General features: G+C 43.8%; 1 protein-coding gene across 1 annotated transcript; it reads right to left on the reverse strand.

Annotated features, from left to right (window-relative positions):
* Positions 1-15,513: 15,513 nt before the first annotated feature.
* Positions 15,514-17,063, reverse strand: S1PR1 (sphingosine-1-phosphate receptor 1). Its single transcript, XM_009818583.2, has one exon. It carries the CDS (start codon positions 17,004-17,006, stop codon positions 15,867-15,869), a length of 1,140 nt encoding a protein of 379 aa, XP_009816885.1. The 5' UTR covers positions 17,007-17,063; the 3' UTR covers positions 15,514-15,866.

Raw genomic sequence — 17,063 nt, forward strand, 5'->3', positions numbered from 1 at the left:
CCTAATCACAGGCTCAATAATTAACTATTATTTTTGTCTGGGTGTATAACTTGGCCAGTTGGTATCTAAGTAAGGTCAAACTAAACACTGCATCTAGACAGAACTCAGGAGATGTGGGAGGATAAACCAGGGATACAACAGAAATGGGGCAAGGACCACTGACAACTGTTTCAGGCTCACAGGAAAATGAACTTTTGGGGTAGGACCATTTTCCCTTCTCCAGGATGGCAATGCACTTCCCTTCTATTTCCCCCCCCAAATCAATGCTGTAAGCATCCCTTCCTGGCAGCTCTCTTTTGCCATACAAAGCAAGCACTTTTTAATGGAAAATGAGAAGCAGAACAGACTAGAAGTAGTAGAGGGGTGAGGGCAGGTAGGTGGTGAAGGTGGGAGGAACAAGAAGATCCTGAAGCAGTGGGGTTTTCCAGGGCTGTCACTATTGCTGAATCCTGGAGGAGCCCTCTCCCTAATTGGTTGCTGTGGGGACACTGAGATGTCAGGGAGACCATAACAAAGATGAGGGTAGCTGAAACGATTGCGCTGGACAGGCAGAGAGCATACATCCCTAGGAAAACACGTTCCATTGCCCTCAGCAGTCAGAGAGGAACGTGGTTTCAAATTAGATTTTGGGGCATAAAATAACGAAGACTGGAAAAGTTCCATTTGCTAAGTTGTCGTAAGCTGATCTGATTGAACAAATTCTCTGAATTTTTTACAGGTGACAGGCTGCAAGCAAAGTACCAAACAAGAGAGATGATTCACTTACAGTAGCACAGAATTCCTGAAGTTTTCACTAGCAAGTATCGAGAAGAACCAGACAACCCTTTAAAAGAGCATCTGTACCCAAATCTAAATGCAGTCAGGAACATTTCTTCTGTTTTATTAGAAAACTGTCCCCATTAAGTAACCAGTATTTCTCATTCACCTGAACTGACACTTGTAACAGCTTTTGATAAGCTGATGAAAAAGTCTGCAACATTTGGAACAATCCTGTATGCTCTCATCACTACAGTTTGTTAAAAGGCGTCATACTCATTAATTTTTAAAGGCAGTTCTAAAATTAGTAACATACTGTCTTCAGACAGACATTGTTATTTGGTGTGCACAATGCTATCTGTTTACAGCTGTAAGACCTTTTAGTTTATTCTTATAATGTTTATATGCATGCTCACATACAAATATTATCCAATTAAAGAGAGTCCAGAGGGAAAAAATAAAAATCACTGGAAGTCCAGAAAAAAAAAAAATCTTTGAGGAATGATTACATTAATTGGGATCAGTTAGTCTAAAGACTAAAAGAATGAGGTGGCAGCCTGACAGATTTTAAATACATGAAAATTTTCTGCAAGTGCAAATGGAAGACTAACCTCTGTAGGCAGAGTAGATGGAATAAGAAGTGATGGACTTAAATTGCAAAAAGAGAATTTTAGGGATTTTAGTGGTAAGGATAGCAAAGTGCTAGGATAGATGGCCTGAAGAACTTGGAAGTCTTCACCCACAGAGATCTTCACAAACAAGTTAAAAATTTTTCTAGGATGACCTCGCATGTTTATTATGACTGAAGGGATAATATATTAGATGACTTTTCTGTCATCTTTTTTGTTACATGATTTTATGCAACACTAAGATTTTTGTGATCTTGCAAATTTCATAAAAATACAAGTTTACAGATCATGTTGACTGATCCCTAATGGAACACACAGCAGTATTTCCCCTATGTCCAGTCATGCTACAAACCCATGGGAACACTCATTTCTTATGGACTTTTGCCATTTCTCCTTCCACCCCTGGCAGAATCAAGAAAGGCAGAGGCAGGTTCCAAAAACAATGAAAGAAAAATAGTAGCCAAGTTCCAGGGATCGCCTATGCTTAAGAACGAGCAAAAACTCAACAGACTCAGAAGGGGTTGATCTTCTCCAAAATCTTAGTTTCAAACAAAGATGCTAGCACGCTCTTGGAGATGTGAAGACCTGAGACAGAAGAATTCCATCTGGCACAGAAAGAAGGTGCAGATGTCCTTGACCCACAGGAAAACCTTCAACTTCACCTCCGAAACTGCTATTAGGTTAAGCATTTAATCTCCCACAAGGTGTGAGTTGTGAGCACCCTGGACTTAACTTTTTTTTTTTTTAAGGTACATGGAAGGAACAGCACATCACAGTACTCATCACCCAGACCTTATTAGAAACACTGGTTTCATATGTAAAATACAATAATTTGCCTATTAAAAAAATCCTGTAATTCTGCAGAGAAGTGCACTCTAGTTGTGTGGATAATATGGGAAGTTTACCTCAGAGCTTGTCCTGATCAAGCAGGTCTCTTTTCTGATCTCCTGTAACTTCCTGCTCCCCAGCAGCCCCATTGCTGCCCGATACCCCCATTCTTCTGGTTATGCTTTTGTGCAACTGAGTTAGCAGAGACTGGGTTAGCTCAGGACTTATTTGTTACATACTAGTACTTTCAGAGAAAGAAGCACACCATTTGCAGTGCATGTTCTGTACCATAAATTGGAGCAAATGTTATTTCACAAAATACCTATATGACTATGACATGAATTCCATTTCATGGAGAGAAATAAACACTCGCACTGCCACCATTCACTCATTTTGCACTATTCTGAATTCTCAAGAACGAGTGAACAAAACAGTTTATTTTCTGCTGATGCAGAGTTTCTGGGTTTGCTCAAATAAACATTCAACCGTGCCTGTGCCTGGCAGGGTGGGGCTGAAGTTTGGTTTTTCTAAACATCTCATACTGTCATTCTGAAACTTGCAGGCGTGATCAGCTTTGCAGGATTTCCCTTTCATGCTGGGAGCAATGACTGAGCCAGCATGCAAGGAGCAGCACAGGAAAAATTAAGAGTGCAACAATCACTCATTTTCCACCACAGTTCCAACACCACTCCCACACAAACTGATGGTAAATCTTTCATTGACAGCAAGAGTTCAAGGTCTGACTCAAAGCCAGCCTCAATATATAAGGCTGAGACCACTGAGAGGGTCAGATTCAAGTCTGGTGTAAGAGGGCTGAACTTTTAACAACTTTGATAGAATTTTTACCACCTTTTGCCAGGAACAAATTTGATCTGAGCATAGGATTTGCATTAAATTAGTATCATCCCTGCGTAACTCTTGCAGTCTCCTTTCTGCTTTACCATGCTGTCCATTTATAGATCCATTGCTAATTAACTGTTATATAATAACAAAGACTAAGCAAATGTGCCTTTTAAAGACCAACCAGCAAGATCCTGTGACAGACCACTGAACAAGGGAGTAATGGGGAATGATGCCTGACCTGCTTAAAAAAACCAAACTAAACCAACAAAACAAAACACTTAAGAAAAGCAAGACAAAAAGCATGAATTTTCATTTTTCTCCAGAGAGGACAAGTAAATAGTGTAATTTCAGTTTCCCCAGCACTTTACATATAAAAGCTCTTTTGAAATACAGACAGCAACCACAAACGGAACTGTAGTAATGTCCCTGCAATCAAAACACTTCTGGGTACATCTGCATGCCTGGGGACAGATAAATGAGAGTATCTAGGGCTGGCAGGATGCAAGACAGATCAAGCCCAGACACCAGCTAGCCATGTTAGCACTGCTGAAACTAGTAAGCCACACAAAATATGGTACATTAGCTTAGGCTGCCTTGTGGTTACCAGCTATACAGCTTTCAGGCTCAGACGACCAGGTCAAAGCACAGGTCTGCACTTGACACACCTTCCATGTGAAAGGTAAATTAAAATCAAACACAAACCTCCACAAACATGTAGCTACAAATAGAAACAAGAAGGGCAGCCTGTTCTTCTGGTCTCCTTTTGGTTTTCATCTCACTTATTCTTACAAACTTCACCTTTGCGAACTCTCGTAAATTCACGGGGTACTGTGGCAGCATTTTAAAGACTGCAAGGTTCAAGGTAGACACAAGTCCAAGCCTTTTTCCTAAATCACTCTCCAGGTCACGCTCATTTAACTCAAATGCAAACACACACAGAGCCATTCAGAACGAGGAGTCAAAGGCAAATGACTGACAGTGTTTACATTCTCCTCTCGTGTATCACCAGCGACAGAAACTGCTGTACCTCAACCACAGCTAGTCAAACAGGCCTGACATTTCTTTGTAATGGACACAGCAGTAACATACAACCTGCGTGACTGTGACTGAACCCCTGAGTATCATTCTGACAACATGGGAAATCTCTTCATGAACCCCTTATGAATTGTGTTTGTGCCCCCCTCTGTCAGACCAAAACTTTATTTAAATTGCAGGGCTTGTCTGAGTCCTCCACTACCTCCACCTTCATCTAAAATTCCAACTCTAACAGCAGGGCTAACATCAGAATATTACCAACCTTTAAGGGCTGTCAATTTAAAGTATTTCCAGGCCAGCGTGCCATGTGCCAAAGAGGGTCACAGTCACAGACCAAAGCCATCTCAGCAGCCAGCTACCCTGGGATAGAACCGAGCAGAAACCTAAGACATGTTTGTTTCTGCCTTCATGTAAGGAGTCTGCATTTTCACATCTTTTCCGTTCCTACAGCACAACAAATTGTAGGGATTACAGTGTTACCTGAATCTGCAGGTTTTGCAAGCTTTTTAAATTCAATGCAAAGTATGTATCAGACATAAAATGTCATAGGCTTCATTCATTATGTCATCAAAACTCTGAACGTGTTAAAGCCATCATTGTACTACCTCTAAAACCCAGGCAGACATGGACCTTCTTGATGTATCCAGGCAATGCTCACAGGTGACAAGCTTTTTTCAGTTCCCTGGCTCTGAATAGGAGGTCTCATGCATGCAATTATATTAGTGAAAATCCTACCTCTGATTTGTGGGAACTCCTCCACTTTCAGTTTCATTAAATTATTGCCAGATTATGATCACAATGAGGAAACACAGTTAAGGCATTGCAGCTGATTAATGGATGGGGGGGGAGAACTTATGCTGGTGGTTAGACTGCCATTGTTTTGTGGTTAATATTGTTTCTTTTCTGACTCATTGTATTATAACAATGACATTCATTTAGAAGGAAGGAGAAGTTTTATTAGGTTGATTTCCCATAACAGAGAGAGAGAGAGTAGAGGCCACACACAAGGCTAAGGTTGCAAGTGACACATCAAAATGCCTTTAAACATAGCTAAAAATGCTTTGCTATTTGTTCCACTTTGCTCTGAAGTGTGGTTCAGAGCTGTACTAACCTCATTCCGTGCAGGAACACAGTCAAATGGGACAAAAAGCATGATCTCTAGGAATATTTATGCTTTCTCCAGTGTACCTGAGCAGATTTGTCTGCAGTCTCTTCTATTCCTGCAAATAAATGCTTTGATGAAATGAACAAGACCCAAGGAAACTTCTTCAGTAAGAAAAATCAAAGCTCTGGTTATTTTATCAACACAGTGTCTGCACAAATGCACACAAGATCAACAGAGCCCAGTATGAAGGCTGCTTTATAACCTGTGTGAGAAAGTCAAGTCCTCTGCCTGAATGAGCATTAATTCATATCATAATTCCCAAGGCGTCAAGCAGGGGTAGTACTAACCTGTTCTGTGCCTTGTTTTTTTATTAACGTGTTCCAGAAAGGCTGCCCTCAGGTGGGTAACAGACAATACTCAATTACGTTTGGAGGATGACAGTAAAGGCAAGACTGAAATAAGCATTTTGTCTAAGATCTGTGGCACAGCTTTTGCACTTGTGCTCTATAGCAAGACTTTGTTAGTTTGGGCTTTAATGTCGCATAGCATCATACACTTTCACCGCACTTCAGCAGGGGAAGTATCTTGTAGCCACGCGTACTTACAAGAGCACACAAACACACCACAACTATAGCAGGTCTACACTGTTCCCACACAAACACCACAGCCCCCCATGCTGTGAGGGTAGAAATGCAGCTCGACCCAAGGTCCTCTTTCCTCTTGGACACAACACCCAAAGGACACTGCCCAGCCTCACCTAGCTCCCCTGAGCTGGGCCTCAGCCCTACCTGCTCTCCCTCCTTACCACCTCAGGGGCACAGGTTTCCCTGCTGACTGCCCTGCAGCTCAGGCAGAGGCTTTCTCAGCTCCTGCCTCCCTCTGGCAGCACCCATGCTGAGCTACACCCAGAGCGTGGCAGGTTTGGGGGCTCTCTCTGGCAGGCCCTCAGCCATACCACCTCATACAGCCGGCTGCAGAGTCAGTGCTGCTTCAGCTAAGTGAAAATAATAATAAAAAAATTAAGATTCCAACAAAAACCCTTTCATAAACAATCGAAGACCTGCAATGCACTTCTGCTAAAGAAAACCCAAAACAACTCTGGTTGCTTTCACACTGCCCCAGAAGCTCACCCTGGGTTGCCTGTTTGTACTGAGAGAAGCTGCCAGGTGGAGCTGCAGGTGTCCCAGGGTAGGAGGGAACACACCTTGCCACCATTAGAAGAGCAGCAATTGGTCCGGCCCTCAGGGAGCTGTAGAATCATAGAATCGTTTAGGTTTGAAAAGACCTTTAAGATCATCAAGTCCAACCTTAAACCTAACACTGCCAAGTCCACCACTAAACCATGTCCCTAAGCACCACATCTACATGTCTTCTAAATAAATAATCCCCTCCAGGGATACTCAAGACTTCCCTGGGTAGCCTGTTCCAATGCTTGACAACCCTTTCAGTGAAGAAATTTTTCCTAATATCCAATTCAACTGCCCCTGGCACAACTTGAGGCCATTTTCTCTTGTCCTATCACTTGTCACTTGGGAGAAGAGACCAGCACCCACCTCTCTACAACCCCCTTTCAAATAATTGTAGAGAGCAATAAGGTCTCCCCTCAGCCTCCTCTTCTCCAGACTGAACAACCCCAGCTCCCTCAGCCACTCCTCCTGAGACTTGTGCTCCAGACCCCTCACCAGCTTCGTCGCCCTTCTCTGGACACGCTCCAGCACCTCAGTGTCTTTCTTGTAGTGAGGGGTCCAAAACGGAACGCAGTATTCAAGGTGCGGCTTCACCAGCGCCGAGTACAGGGGCACGATCACCTCCCTACTCCTGCTGGCCACACCATTTCTGATACAGGCCAGGATGCCTTCGGCCTTCTTGGCCACCTGGGCACACTGCTGGCTCATATTCAGCCGGCTGTCAATCAACAGCCCCAGGTCCTTTTCTGCCAGGCAGCTGCAGCTTTCCAGGCTCTTTTCCCCAAGCCTGTAGTGTTGCATGGGGTTGTTGTGACCAAAGTGCAGGACTCAGCCCATCGATCCAGCCTGTCCAGATACCTCTGCAGAGCTTTCCTACCCTCAAGCAGCTCAACACTCCCGCCCAGCTTGGTGTTGTCTGCAAACTTACTGAGGGTTCACTCGATCCCCTCGTCCAGATCATTGATAAAGATATCAAACAGAACTGGCCCCAATACTGAGCCCTGGGGAACACCATTTATGACCCACCACCAGCTGGATTTAACTCCTTTCACCACAACTCTTTGGGCCTTGCCATCCAGCCGGTTTTTTACCCAGCGAATAGTGCACCTGTCTAAGCCACAATTTGCCAGTTTCTCCAGGAGAACGCTGTGGGAAACAGTGTCAAAAGCTTTACCAAAGTCTAAGCAGACAACGTCCACAGCCTTTTCTTCATCTACCAAGCCGGTCACGCTGTAACAGGAGGAGATCAGGGTAGTCAAGCCTGTGACTGGGCCTCAGCTTCTCCTCAGGACACGCCTGTCCCCTCAAGCCTGCCAGTTTCCTTAGCACGTTTTAAAGGCTGTGTCTGCTTTAAGGTGGGTGATTTGGTGCTCCCGGTGAAGTAATCAGCAGTAAATAGAAGTGTTTAAGTGCTTCCCAACAAAAACACTGACTCCGTGAAGGCGTGGCCTGCTTTACAGCTGTTGCGCTTAAATTCTCACCTTTAAGGTTCAGGCTTAACACCCATTAACTCAGCATTCATGTAGGCTGAGCGGCATTTCACGCTTTCTGAGGCGCTGGTTTAACCTTTCAAGAGATGAGAACGCCGGCGAGGGGCCGTGAGGCGAGGGGCGGGGTTGTGGTTCCCCGCCGGCGGGCGGGCAGCGGCACCCGCACCCGCCGCTGCTTCTTACTGCAGGAGCCTTTGACCTTTCCTCCCCATTACAGCACACGCTTTTTATTCATGTACTTATTACCGAGATAAAAGTGTTTTTCAGGGGTTTTTTGTTGTTGTTTGGGGGTTTTTTTGGTTGTTGTTCCCCCACTGCCGCGCCCGGTGGGCTCGGGACTCCCGTTCCCGCGGGACTGAGGCCGTGTGGGACCCACGGTGCGGCCCGCCCGCCCCGGCTGCAGAGGCGGCCGCCGCCCGGCTAGCTCGGGCCCGGCAGCAAACCCAGACAGAACACGGCGGGAGGGAAGCGGAGGGGAAGGGAAAGGCGGCGCAGGAAGAGCCGGGCCGCGCCGGCAGGAAAACCTGGGGGAGCGCAGGAACAGCACACAAGAAGGGGGTCGGGGGCGAGGGGGCCGGCGGCGAGGGCAGCGGCAGCGGTTTCAGTGGCCTCGAAAAGGGCCTGGGGAGGAAGAGAGGGTGGTTTTCGCCTCAGAATAAGCAACTCAGATCCGCTCTTAATCTTTCTGACAGCTGAGAGCTGTCGTTCCCCGAAGGCGGTGTGGCGCGGGTGAGGGGCGCCGAGAGCCCGGCTCGCCCCAGCGCCCCCCGCAGCGGGCAAACGCCCGCCCGCGGCCATCTTGTGTGGAGGTGGTGGTGCGCGACTTCAGGTGGCGGAGGAAAGATCTCATGTTCAAGTACGGGAGTCGTGCTTCGTTAAAGAAATGAGAGACGGAAAACCCTTAATTATATTCTAAAATACTAAGGTATTTTGAGTCATCAAACATAAAAATTCAGGTAAATCCTAATCTGAAATACGTAACATGTTTTAACCTGTTCTGGTTACTATAGGCAGAGTCTGCTTTTTGTCTGGAGCTTTAAAAAGTTTCTTTCTGTATCACCCAGCACACTTCCATAGCCTAGCTGCTAGGCTGAGTATTGTGTTTCCCCATTCTCATCTCTCTGGTGGGAAAAGGCTTTGCTCACTGAGCCTTTTATGTTAGTTCATCCTATTAAAGCGCCTTGCTTTGTTGTCCTCTGAACCCTCTTAAATGCCTCTGCATTTTTCAGCAAGTTTAGTGAAAAGCAAAACTTCACCCTCTATCATTAAAGAGTCCTGACTAGAGCCACTTCCACTGATAAACCATTTCAAGTTAAAAGATTCAGTATTTCTTCGCAGTTGCCTCAAATGTGCAGACAAGTTCCTCTCCTTCACACCTATGTTATTTATGAGAAAAATAAAATACAACCACTTTCACGTGGGAAATAGCCTCTGAGATGAAAGTTAATCTCAAGGATTTCCTCAAGCAACATTTGCAATACAATGTTTAAAAACAGTAAGAGAGCTGATAAAATGCAAAATGTATTGAATTTCTAAGACCAGAAGAAAAAAGAAAAAGTTGTTAACACTTTTTGGAGGCAGAGTTGCAGGTTTCTTTGAAGTAATGTCTGTGTGCCAACGTAAAGGATTTGTTCAAAAGGTGTATTGATGAAATAACCCTAATCAGAGAAACTACACACCAGCTACAAGCAATTTCTTATCTTGTGCCTAAACCAGCAGTAGAAGTGGGAGTTGTGATGGAAATACAAAACATCTGAAAGTGCCTGGTGTTTGGGAAACGGCTCACATGTATTCCTTGGGCAACAGGCATCTGAATGGTCACCAGATTAGAAGAAATCGTTAGACCATAGTTGTGTCTTCCCTGAAAGCAAGAAAGATAATGCAGACTTGGACAAGTTGTTTTTCAGTAATAGCACCGCTTCAGAATGTGTTTTTCAGCCAAGATCTCGATCCTTCTTCCAAGCACAAGGGTAGAGTTACACATATTACTTGAACTTTTTTCTCCCACCTTACAGTAACTGTGATACAGCAGCATCCAGCTCATCAAAGCACAAGGAAATACTGCAAGTAGCTGGGCAATAAATGACCTGGCAGACCATCCCCCATATTCAAAATGCCACAGATACCAGCTCTTTGAATAATACCACAAAGTTCAAAATATTCACTTGTAAACATCCTTGTGTATATATTATATATATCTTGTGGAAAGGTGAGAATTCATGAGACCTTGCCCAGAGTTGCTCAGGAAAGAATTGCAGATCTAAGGATAGAGTTCACAAGTGAAAATCTTCAGCTGCGTGTCTGTATTATCAGAGAGGATTCCTTCCCTTCATTTCAAGTGGAAAATGTCAGACTGTAGACCAACCCCCCCCCCAATCCCAAATTGTCCCTGAAACCTGTTCTCCCATACACTCTCAGTCACAATCTTGTGCCAAATCCAATTTTTATATCATGAAAATGCACCTTCTCTGTAACCGTATGTATTCTATTTCTATTGCTTATAGCAATTCACGTCCCCACCTTCACATTACACAACTGTAGGTGCTCAATATGGGCAAGAATTTGTCTGAGGCAGTATTGCAGCAATTTATACCAGTGTGCCACTAAGTCAGGAAGTCTTGGCCTATGCCAAGCATATCTATGCTTAAGAGAGCAAAGCTACCTTTAGCAGACAGCTCAGGTCAGCACCAGAAAGTGTCAGCTGTCAGCTATGATTCAAACAACAGATTTTTCCCAGGTAGTGTTACTGCTTTCATAGATGATTTCATGGAGCCTAGCAGATAATTTTAACCCAGTATTTATTCACTGATTTCCCTCTAGCCTGTGTTTTCCAAATGTTCATTAGTTATCAAAAGTTATGCAGCCTGTATTTTGAGCCCGCTTTTAGCTGAGAAGAGTGATTCTGAATAAACACTGCAAATGCTACATACACATGGTAATATTTAATGTGGCTTTGGTCACATGCATTTCCGATGAGCCTTTTGATGTATAGTTATTGTACCATGTATTTAAAAATGGATCTTCTCCAAGCAATCGTTCACATAAGCTCAAAATAAATATTGGCCTTTGTATCAGGTTTCCATTATGTGACTACTGAACCAGGCTTGGTGGAAGGTTCTCAGAGGGTTGATGGAGCTTTGTCAGCTCTGCTTTATTAGGACTTTTCCATGCCAGAGCATTCCTGGGTGTGGCTGATGGGATTTCCTGCCTTTTTGTCCCGTGAAGGTAGCACGGAGTGTCCGAGTGCAAGGAAATGGTTCACGCGTCACTCCCGTATAAGATTTTTCGGTAGGGTGAGAGATCTGGCCATGCAGAGCTTTGCTTGGTGGGGTTTGTTTGCAAACTGCTGCTTTGACACAACATCTCTCAGAATTTGTGGATGAGCAGGGCAGACACAAGGAATGCATCACCCCGTTCCTGCAGGGGAGAGGGGCCTTAACATTCTAATCCTCTTCAGTGGATTACATAAGTCTACACTAATTATGTTCCCAACTTGCTGCCCCCGCCATTCTTTTTTTAATATCTTAATTTATATTAGATGCTTGAGTTTCAGATCTCTCTACATACTTCTTATTTCAGCAGAAAACTTGTACTGGAACAAGTTAGCTGTACCACATGTTCTTACATCTAGCTCCTGTGTGCAGAGTGAATTTGATTACTGTTAATTATCATAGAAAATCCTGTGCATAGAAGCAGACTGTGTAAAAAGAATAAGGGTCTGTCAGAATAAATTAGACGATAGAGAATGAGCAAACTCTTTCTATCTGCAAATGCAAAGATGGGATTAGAAAAGTTTGTGAAAGCAGATTATAGGAACTGAATTTAGATGGATTTTGTTTGTTTGTTTGTTCCTTAAATCCTTGAAGGTTCAGTTGTAATTGGATTAATTTCATTTTCCAAGAAAACCAGTATGGGGAATTACTGAAATACAATAGATGTTTTCCTGGGGAATTTTAGAACCCCATAAATGACAAAGCCTGTCCTTGGGGAATTTCCAGCGTTTCAGAGCTGAGTAGGTTACATAGCTCTGGTCTACATATCCACATTTTTGGATGCTTTGTCAATCGGACCCTTTTTACAACATGTGATAATGCCTCAGCCCATACAAAACACAATCAGTATTGGGATCTTCCAGGCCAAATTAGGAAATGTTACAGTTGGGCAATCTCTACAAAAAGGATGGATAACAGTGTTTTTATGTTTTTATGTCCCCTAGTTTTAGTCCTGGCTGCCTGCATTGTGCAGCAAGCCCAAGGTTTGTTCCTGGTGACCTGTCTGTAGGGCATTCTGGCTGCAGCCCCTCTGTTGCCCCATATACACCCTGCTATACCTGGGTCTCACACAGGCATACCTAGTCAGGGAGTTGCCAGGGGAGCAGCAGAGAGATTTTCTGATCATTTTCCATCCCTGTTCTATTCCTTACACTGGAAGAACAGCTAGGAAAAAGAGTGTAAATCAAAGGGCCAGGTTACTCCGGATAATTAAGGCTATTTTTTTTCACGTAGACATTTGGTATAATGCACCTATTCAGGTCTCAGTTCATTTTCTCTGCCAGTTTGTCACATGGCCAACAACAGGACAAAGCTGCACACCCTTTCAGTGCATACAGAAGGCAGTCCAGGGCCTGGGAAGGGTGCTTTCTACATTGCACACTTTAAAACTGTGCACTACACATCTGGCCTAACCTGCTGGTGTATGGTAACGGATGCCCGCGGCCAAGGAGCTGCAGAGTTCCCCCATAGGAAGTGAAGAGCAGTACAAATGGCCTGTCTTTTATTTTTTTTCCCAGCAGGAACCCTTACTTTTATTACTGTTATTATTTTATTACAGTTATTTTTCCCTGTCTGAGTCTTGTCTACATGCATAGATGTGGTCTGTCTACGGAGGAAACAGATTTCAGTCGTCATGATCAAGAGCATAGGAAATGCTTCCCATGGCCCAGTGCCACACTCTGATATTTGCATTTCTTTTATTGCCTGAATTATGTAAGGCTTTGAGCTCCCTACCAAAACTGGGCTCCCATCACACAGTCACCTCCGTAGGGGAAACAGTCATTTTCCGCAAAGACCTGCAGTGCAATTAGACAAGATAGGTAAGCGGGGGATACAGAAACAAAGGCAAAGTGAAGGGAAGTGACTCACCTGTGGGCGATCAGCTACGAATACAGAAAGGCCGGTGGTAGTCACGAGGTGCCAGTGACACAGCCATGCTGTGACATAGCTCATCCCTTGTCACAGGACCTCAGAGCCATGTGGGACAAACAACCTTAATGCCCGTAAGGCTTCAGGAGCAGAAGGGCCCTCGTCCTTCGGGTAAAAACACCCCTACAAATTCAGACATCCCCACGCATTGCCTCGTCCCCGTACATTGCCTTTATTTACTCACTGGTAGCATGTTGAGGGCTTAACTTGGACTTTCATGGTTTATATACTTCTGGTGCTCTGCACAGAAGTGACTTTATCCCTGGGACAATGCAGCGCTTTCCCTCATGACTGTCAGCACCCGGCGTAAACCATCCCTGCCCAAATGAAGGCCTGAGCCAAGAGAGACTTTATCTTGTGCGCAAATACAAATTTGACATTTTTTCCAGCCCTGCTCAGGTCACTAATTAAAAGCCTAGGAAGTGAGCACACATGAAATCATTCCTTCCGTACAGGCAGACAGATGGAGAGAAATTCCAGCCTGTTTCCAGTCTTTTGTCTTTGGGGCATTTTTGGAATTTCCTTCAGGAAGTGAGGTTATGACCCAGAGCCTTCCTCAGTGAGTAGGCTCTCGTTTCCCACAGTAAACCTTGCACAGCGATGACATACAGTACGAGAAGGTGAGCTTTATCTTCATGCTCCAACTGCATCCTGTACGAGCTCCATGGAACTTAAAAGTAATACCGAGAGGGAATGACCGCAAGAGAGGAAATGGAAGTCAAGCCTTTGGAAGAAGAAATGCAGTAGCTATTCAACTGCGCTGCCACGGTTTTTACTGGTGAACCCAACAGAGCTGTAGCAGTTACATAGCTGAGGCCACCATTCTACATTTCATAAGCTTCCTTGATGTTTGCAATAAGCTAAGAATTAAACTTACAAATTTTATTAGTGATATAAGTGAATTATTTCACTTATTCTACTCTAGGCAGTCACGGTAAAACTGGCAGGCATCTGGTTTTTCTTCTGTTTGTACTTCATTAACTATTGGGGAAAAATCGCTGCTGTAGATATTCTTTTAATGGCATTTCATTGATACGGCATGTGCTAATGAAAAATTATATTCTAGCGTTCATTTTGTATTTTACATGATCCTGTAAGTGGCATTATGCATCTTATGTCCTGCAGAATTGGCTTAATCCCTGCATGTACTGAAATCAAGGAATTCTTTCACTGACTTCTGTTAACAAGAAACCACACCTGGCATGAAACCCGCACAATAGTACAAAACTACTAGTAATCTGATAACAGAATCTTAAAAAAAAAAAAATCAGTTTATTAATGTTTAGAAGTCAATAAAGCTATGTGCAAATTGAACAATAAAAGTCAGAAACATTTTAAATACTATTTTTTAAACCAGAAAAAAAAAATCAGTTTAATTGCACTGGAAATTTTACTACAAAGGCAATAAATTTTCTTTATAAAATACCACTTCTAGGAATTGTCAATAACTGTAAATCAGTCAATTGCTCTCAGCTATCCCAGATATACCACTTTTGTTATAGTAATACTCTAGGTGCATGAAGACTCCTGCATCTTATTAACTTATTTACATTGTACACATTCAACCCCATTAGCACAGGTTAGAAAAATAGAGGAGTAAAAATGATGCTGTAAAACAAATACATTCAATTTAATGACAGGTACTTCTTCCATGAACTGATAAAATACAGACATGTTTGCTGAAATTATAAACATTAATAAAATGTGCCAAAATGTATTGCATTTTGTTATGGAAGTGCATTTACCTATAGTCATTTCACTTCAACTTTCATTTTATTTTTCTGAAACTCAAGGTATTCTTTTCAGATTTTCTGACCGATCTTTACCTTTGGAAAGACTATGAACCTGACACTGAAATGCCCCTTTAGTTTTTAGCTCTTCTTACTTAGGCAAAAATCCTGCTGTTGTCAATAGTATCTTATACTATTAGATCTACCTTCAGTCATCTTAAAGAGAAATGACCTTTAGTTCTACCTTGCATTTGTCATGATAATGCAGTTTATTTAATGCTGTAGAATAACAAGGCAATCAACGTATGGGGCCAAATGCTGCTCTGAGCTACTCCATAAAATCTGACGCAGTCAGGAATTGTACAGGTGAAAGTAACTGCAGAGTTTGTCTCGTGGTCTTCAAACGTAACATGGCCTGATAGGAAAAATTCACAGCTATGGTCTTGCTAAATAAAACCCTAACAGCCTTGGACTCTGCAAATAAAACTTTATGACTTAACTAAAAACTCTGGAAAGTGATGCCAAATTATGGTCATACATGGTCTAAATTGTATTTGTGTGATCTCTTGCCTTGCTATGTGCTAAACAAACGATTCAGACCAACTATACCAGAGCCACCACTGAACTCAGTACAGAAAGATCTTTGTGTCAGTGGTTTGCTGCAAGTAAAGGAGAAATAACTTCACATTCTTCTCACAGGAAAAAAAAAAAAAAAAAAAGATTCATTCTCCCTCCTCCCCCTCTCTCTTTCTCTCACACACACCAGGCATCATTTCACCAAGGCATCAGTCTTTCAGAGTTACTAAGGAGATTTCAGGATATGAATGCGCCTGACAATCCTGAGCTGCCTCAGTGCAAAGACAAAACATGCTCCAGGGAAAAAGATTTTCAAGCCAGAACAGTCTGTCCCATTTCTTGAACTCCAGCCTCGCAAGTGCACCGTTTGCCTCATTAGAACTAATGCTACTTGCTCACTTAGCCCAACACTGCCGCCGTGAGCAGGAGGCGTCTCAGCTCCCCGATTTCAGAGGAAGGCTCTGAAATACACCCCCGTAGTTACTCCTAAGAAGATGAGGTAACATTGCCCGAAGACATGATGGTTTCAGGACGGTCGCCTTCCTCCTTCTGTGGGTGGGAGGAGTTGTCAGACTTACTACGGCTGAACTCCATCCCTCCAATGATCGGCCTCTTGAATTTGGTCCCAGAATCTGCTGGGGGACATTTGCAGCAACACAGAATCTTGATGAAAGCCCTCCGCATCTCTTTGTTTGTCAAGGTGTAGATGATAGGGTTCGTGGCTGAATTGAGCACAGCTAGTACTAAGAAATATTCTGCTTTATAGAGGATTGGGCAGGTCTTCACTTTACACCCCACATCCAGTAAAAGCAGGATGAACAAGGGAGCCCAGCAGGCGATGAAGGCACTCAGGACTATGATCACTGTCTTGAGCAAGGCTAGCGACTTTTCTGAGCTCCTAGTAGCTTTGGTAACGTTTTTCCGAAATGTCAGCCTGCGGCTCCTAGTCCTCACCATGGAGTAGATCCTGCAATAGAGGACAACAATAGACAGCAAAAGGCCAGTGAAAACAGTGGTGCAAAAGAGAATATAGTGCTTGTGGTAGAGAGGCAGCACGGTGGAGCAGTTGGACAAGAGGCTGATGCAGTTCCAGCCCATGATCGGGAGTCCCCCAAGTATCACCGAGATAACCCAGCAAGCACTGATCAGCAAGAAGGAACGGAAGCTGTTGCTGCCATTGTGGAGTTTCATCTTCAACATGGTGATGTATCTCTCGATGGCAATGGCCAACAAGCTGAACACAGAAGCTGACAAGGCAACAAACATGCTGCCTTCTCTTACAAACCACTGGGAGGGGGTGAGGCTATAGGTTTTGTGTCCAGATAGCAGGAGGTTGGCAGTGTAAGCCACACCAGCCAGCAAGTCTGAAAGAGCCAAGTTCCCAATGAAGTAGTACATGGGTCTGTGAAACTTCTTGGTTTTCCAGATGGTGAGCAAGACAAAAATGTTCTCTAAGATTATAAAGCAGCAAATGATGATAAAAACCACCGACGTCACTTTTATTCCACTGTCCGCATTCTCATTTAGCTTTCCCGTGTAATTATAATGCTCTTTGATGACATAGTTGACATCAGTGTTGGCAAGGTTGCTGACGACCTTCAGTGGGGTGGTGGTGCCGGTGCTCATCGTGCCCGGCTGGGCGCCGCTTCCCCAGCGGCCACCGGATGGTGACGCCGAGCGCAA

The sequence above is a fragment of the Gavia stellata genome, chromosome 10 (genome assembly GCF_030936135.1).
Source record: "Gavia stellata isolate bGavSte3 chromosome 10, bGavSte3.hap2, whole genome shotgun sequence".
NCBI classification, from domain to species: Eukaryota; Metazoa; Chordata; class Aves; order Gaviiformes; family Gaviidae; genus Gavia; species Gavia stellata.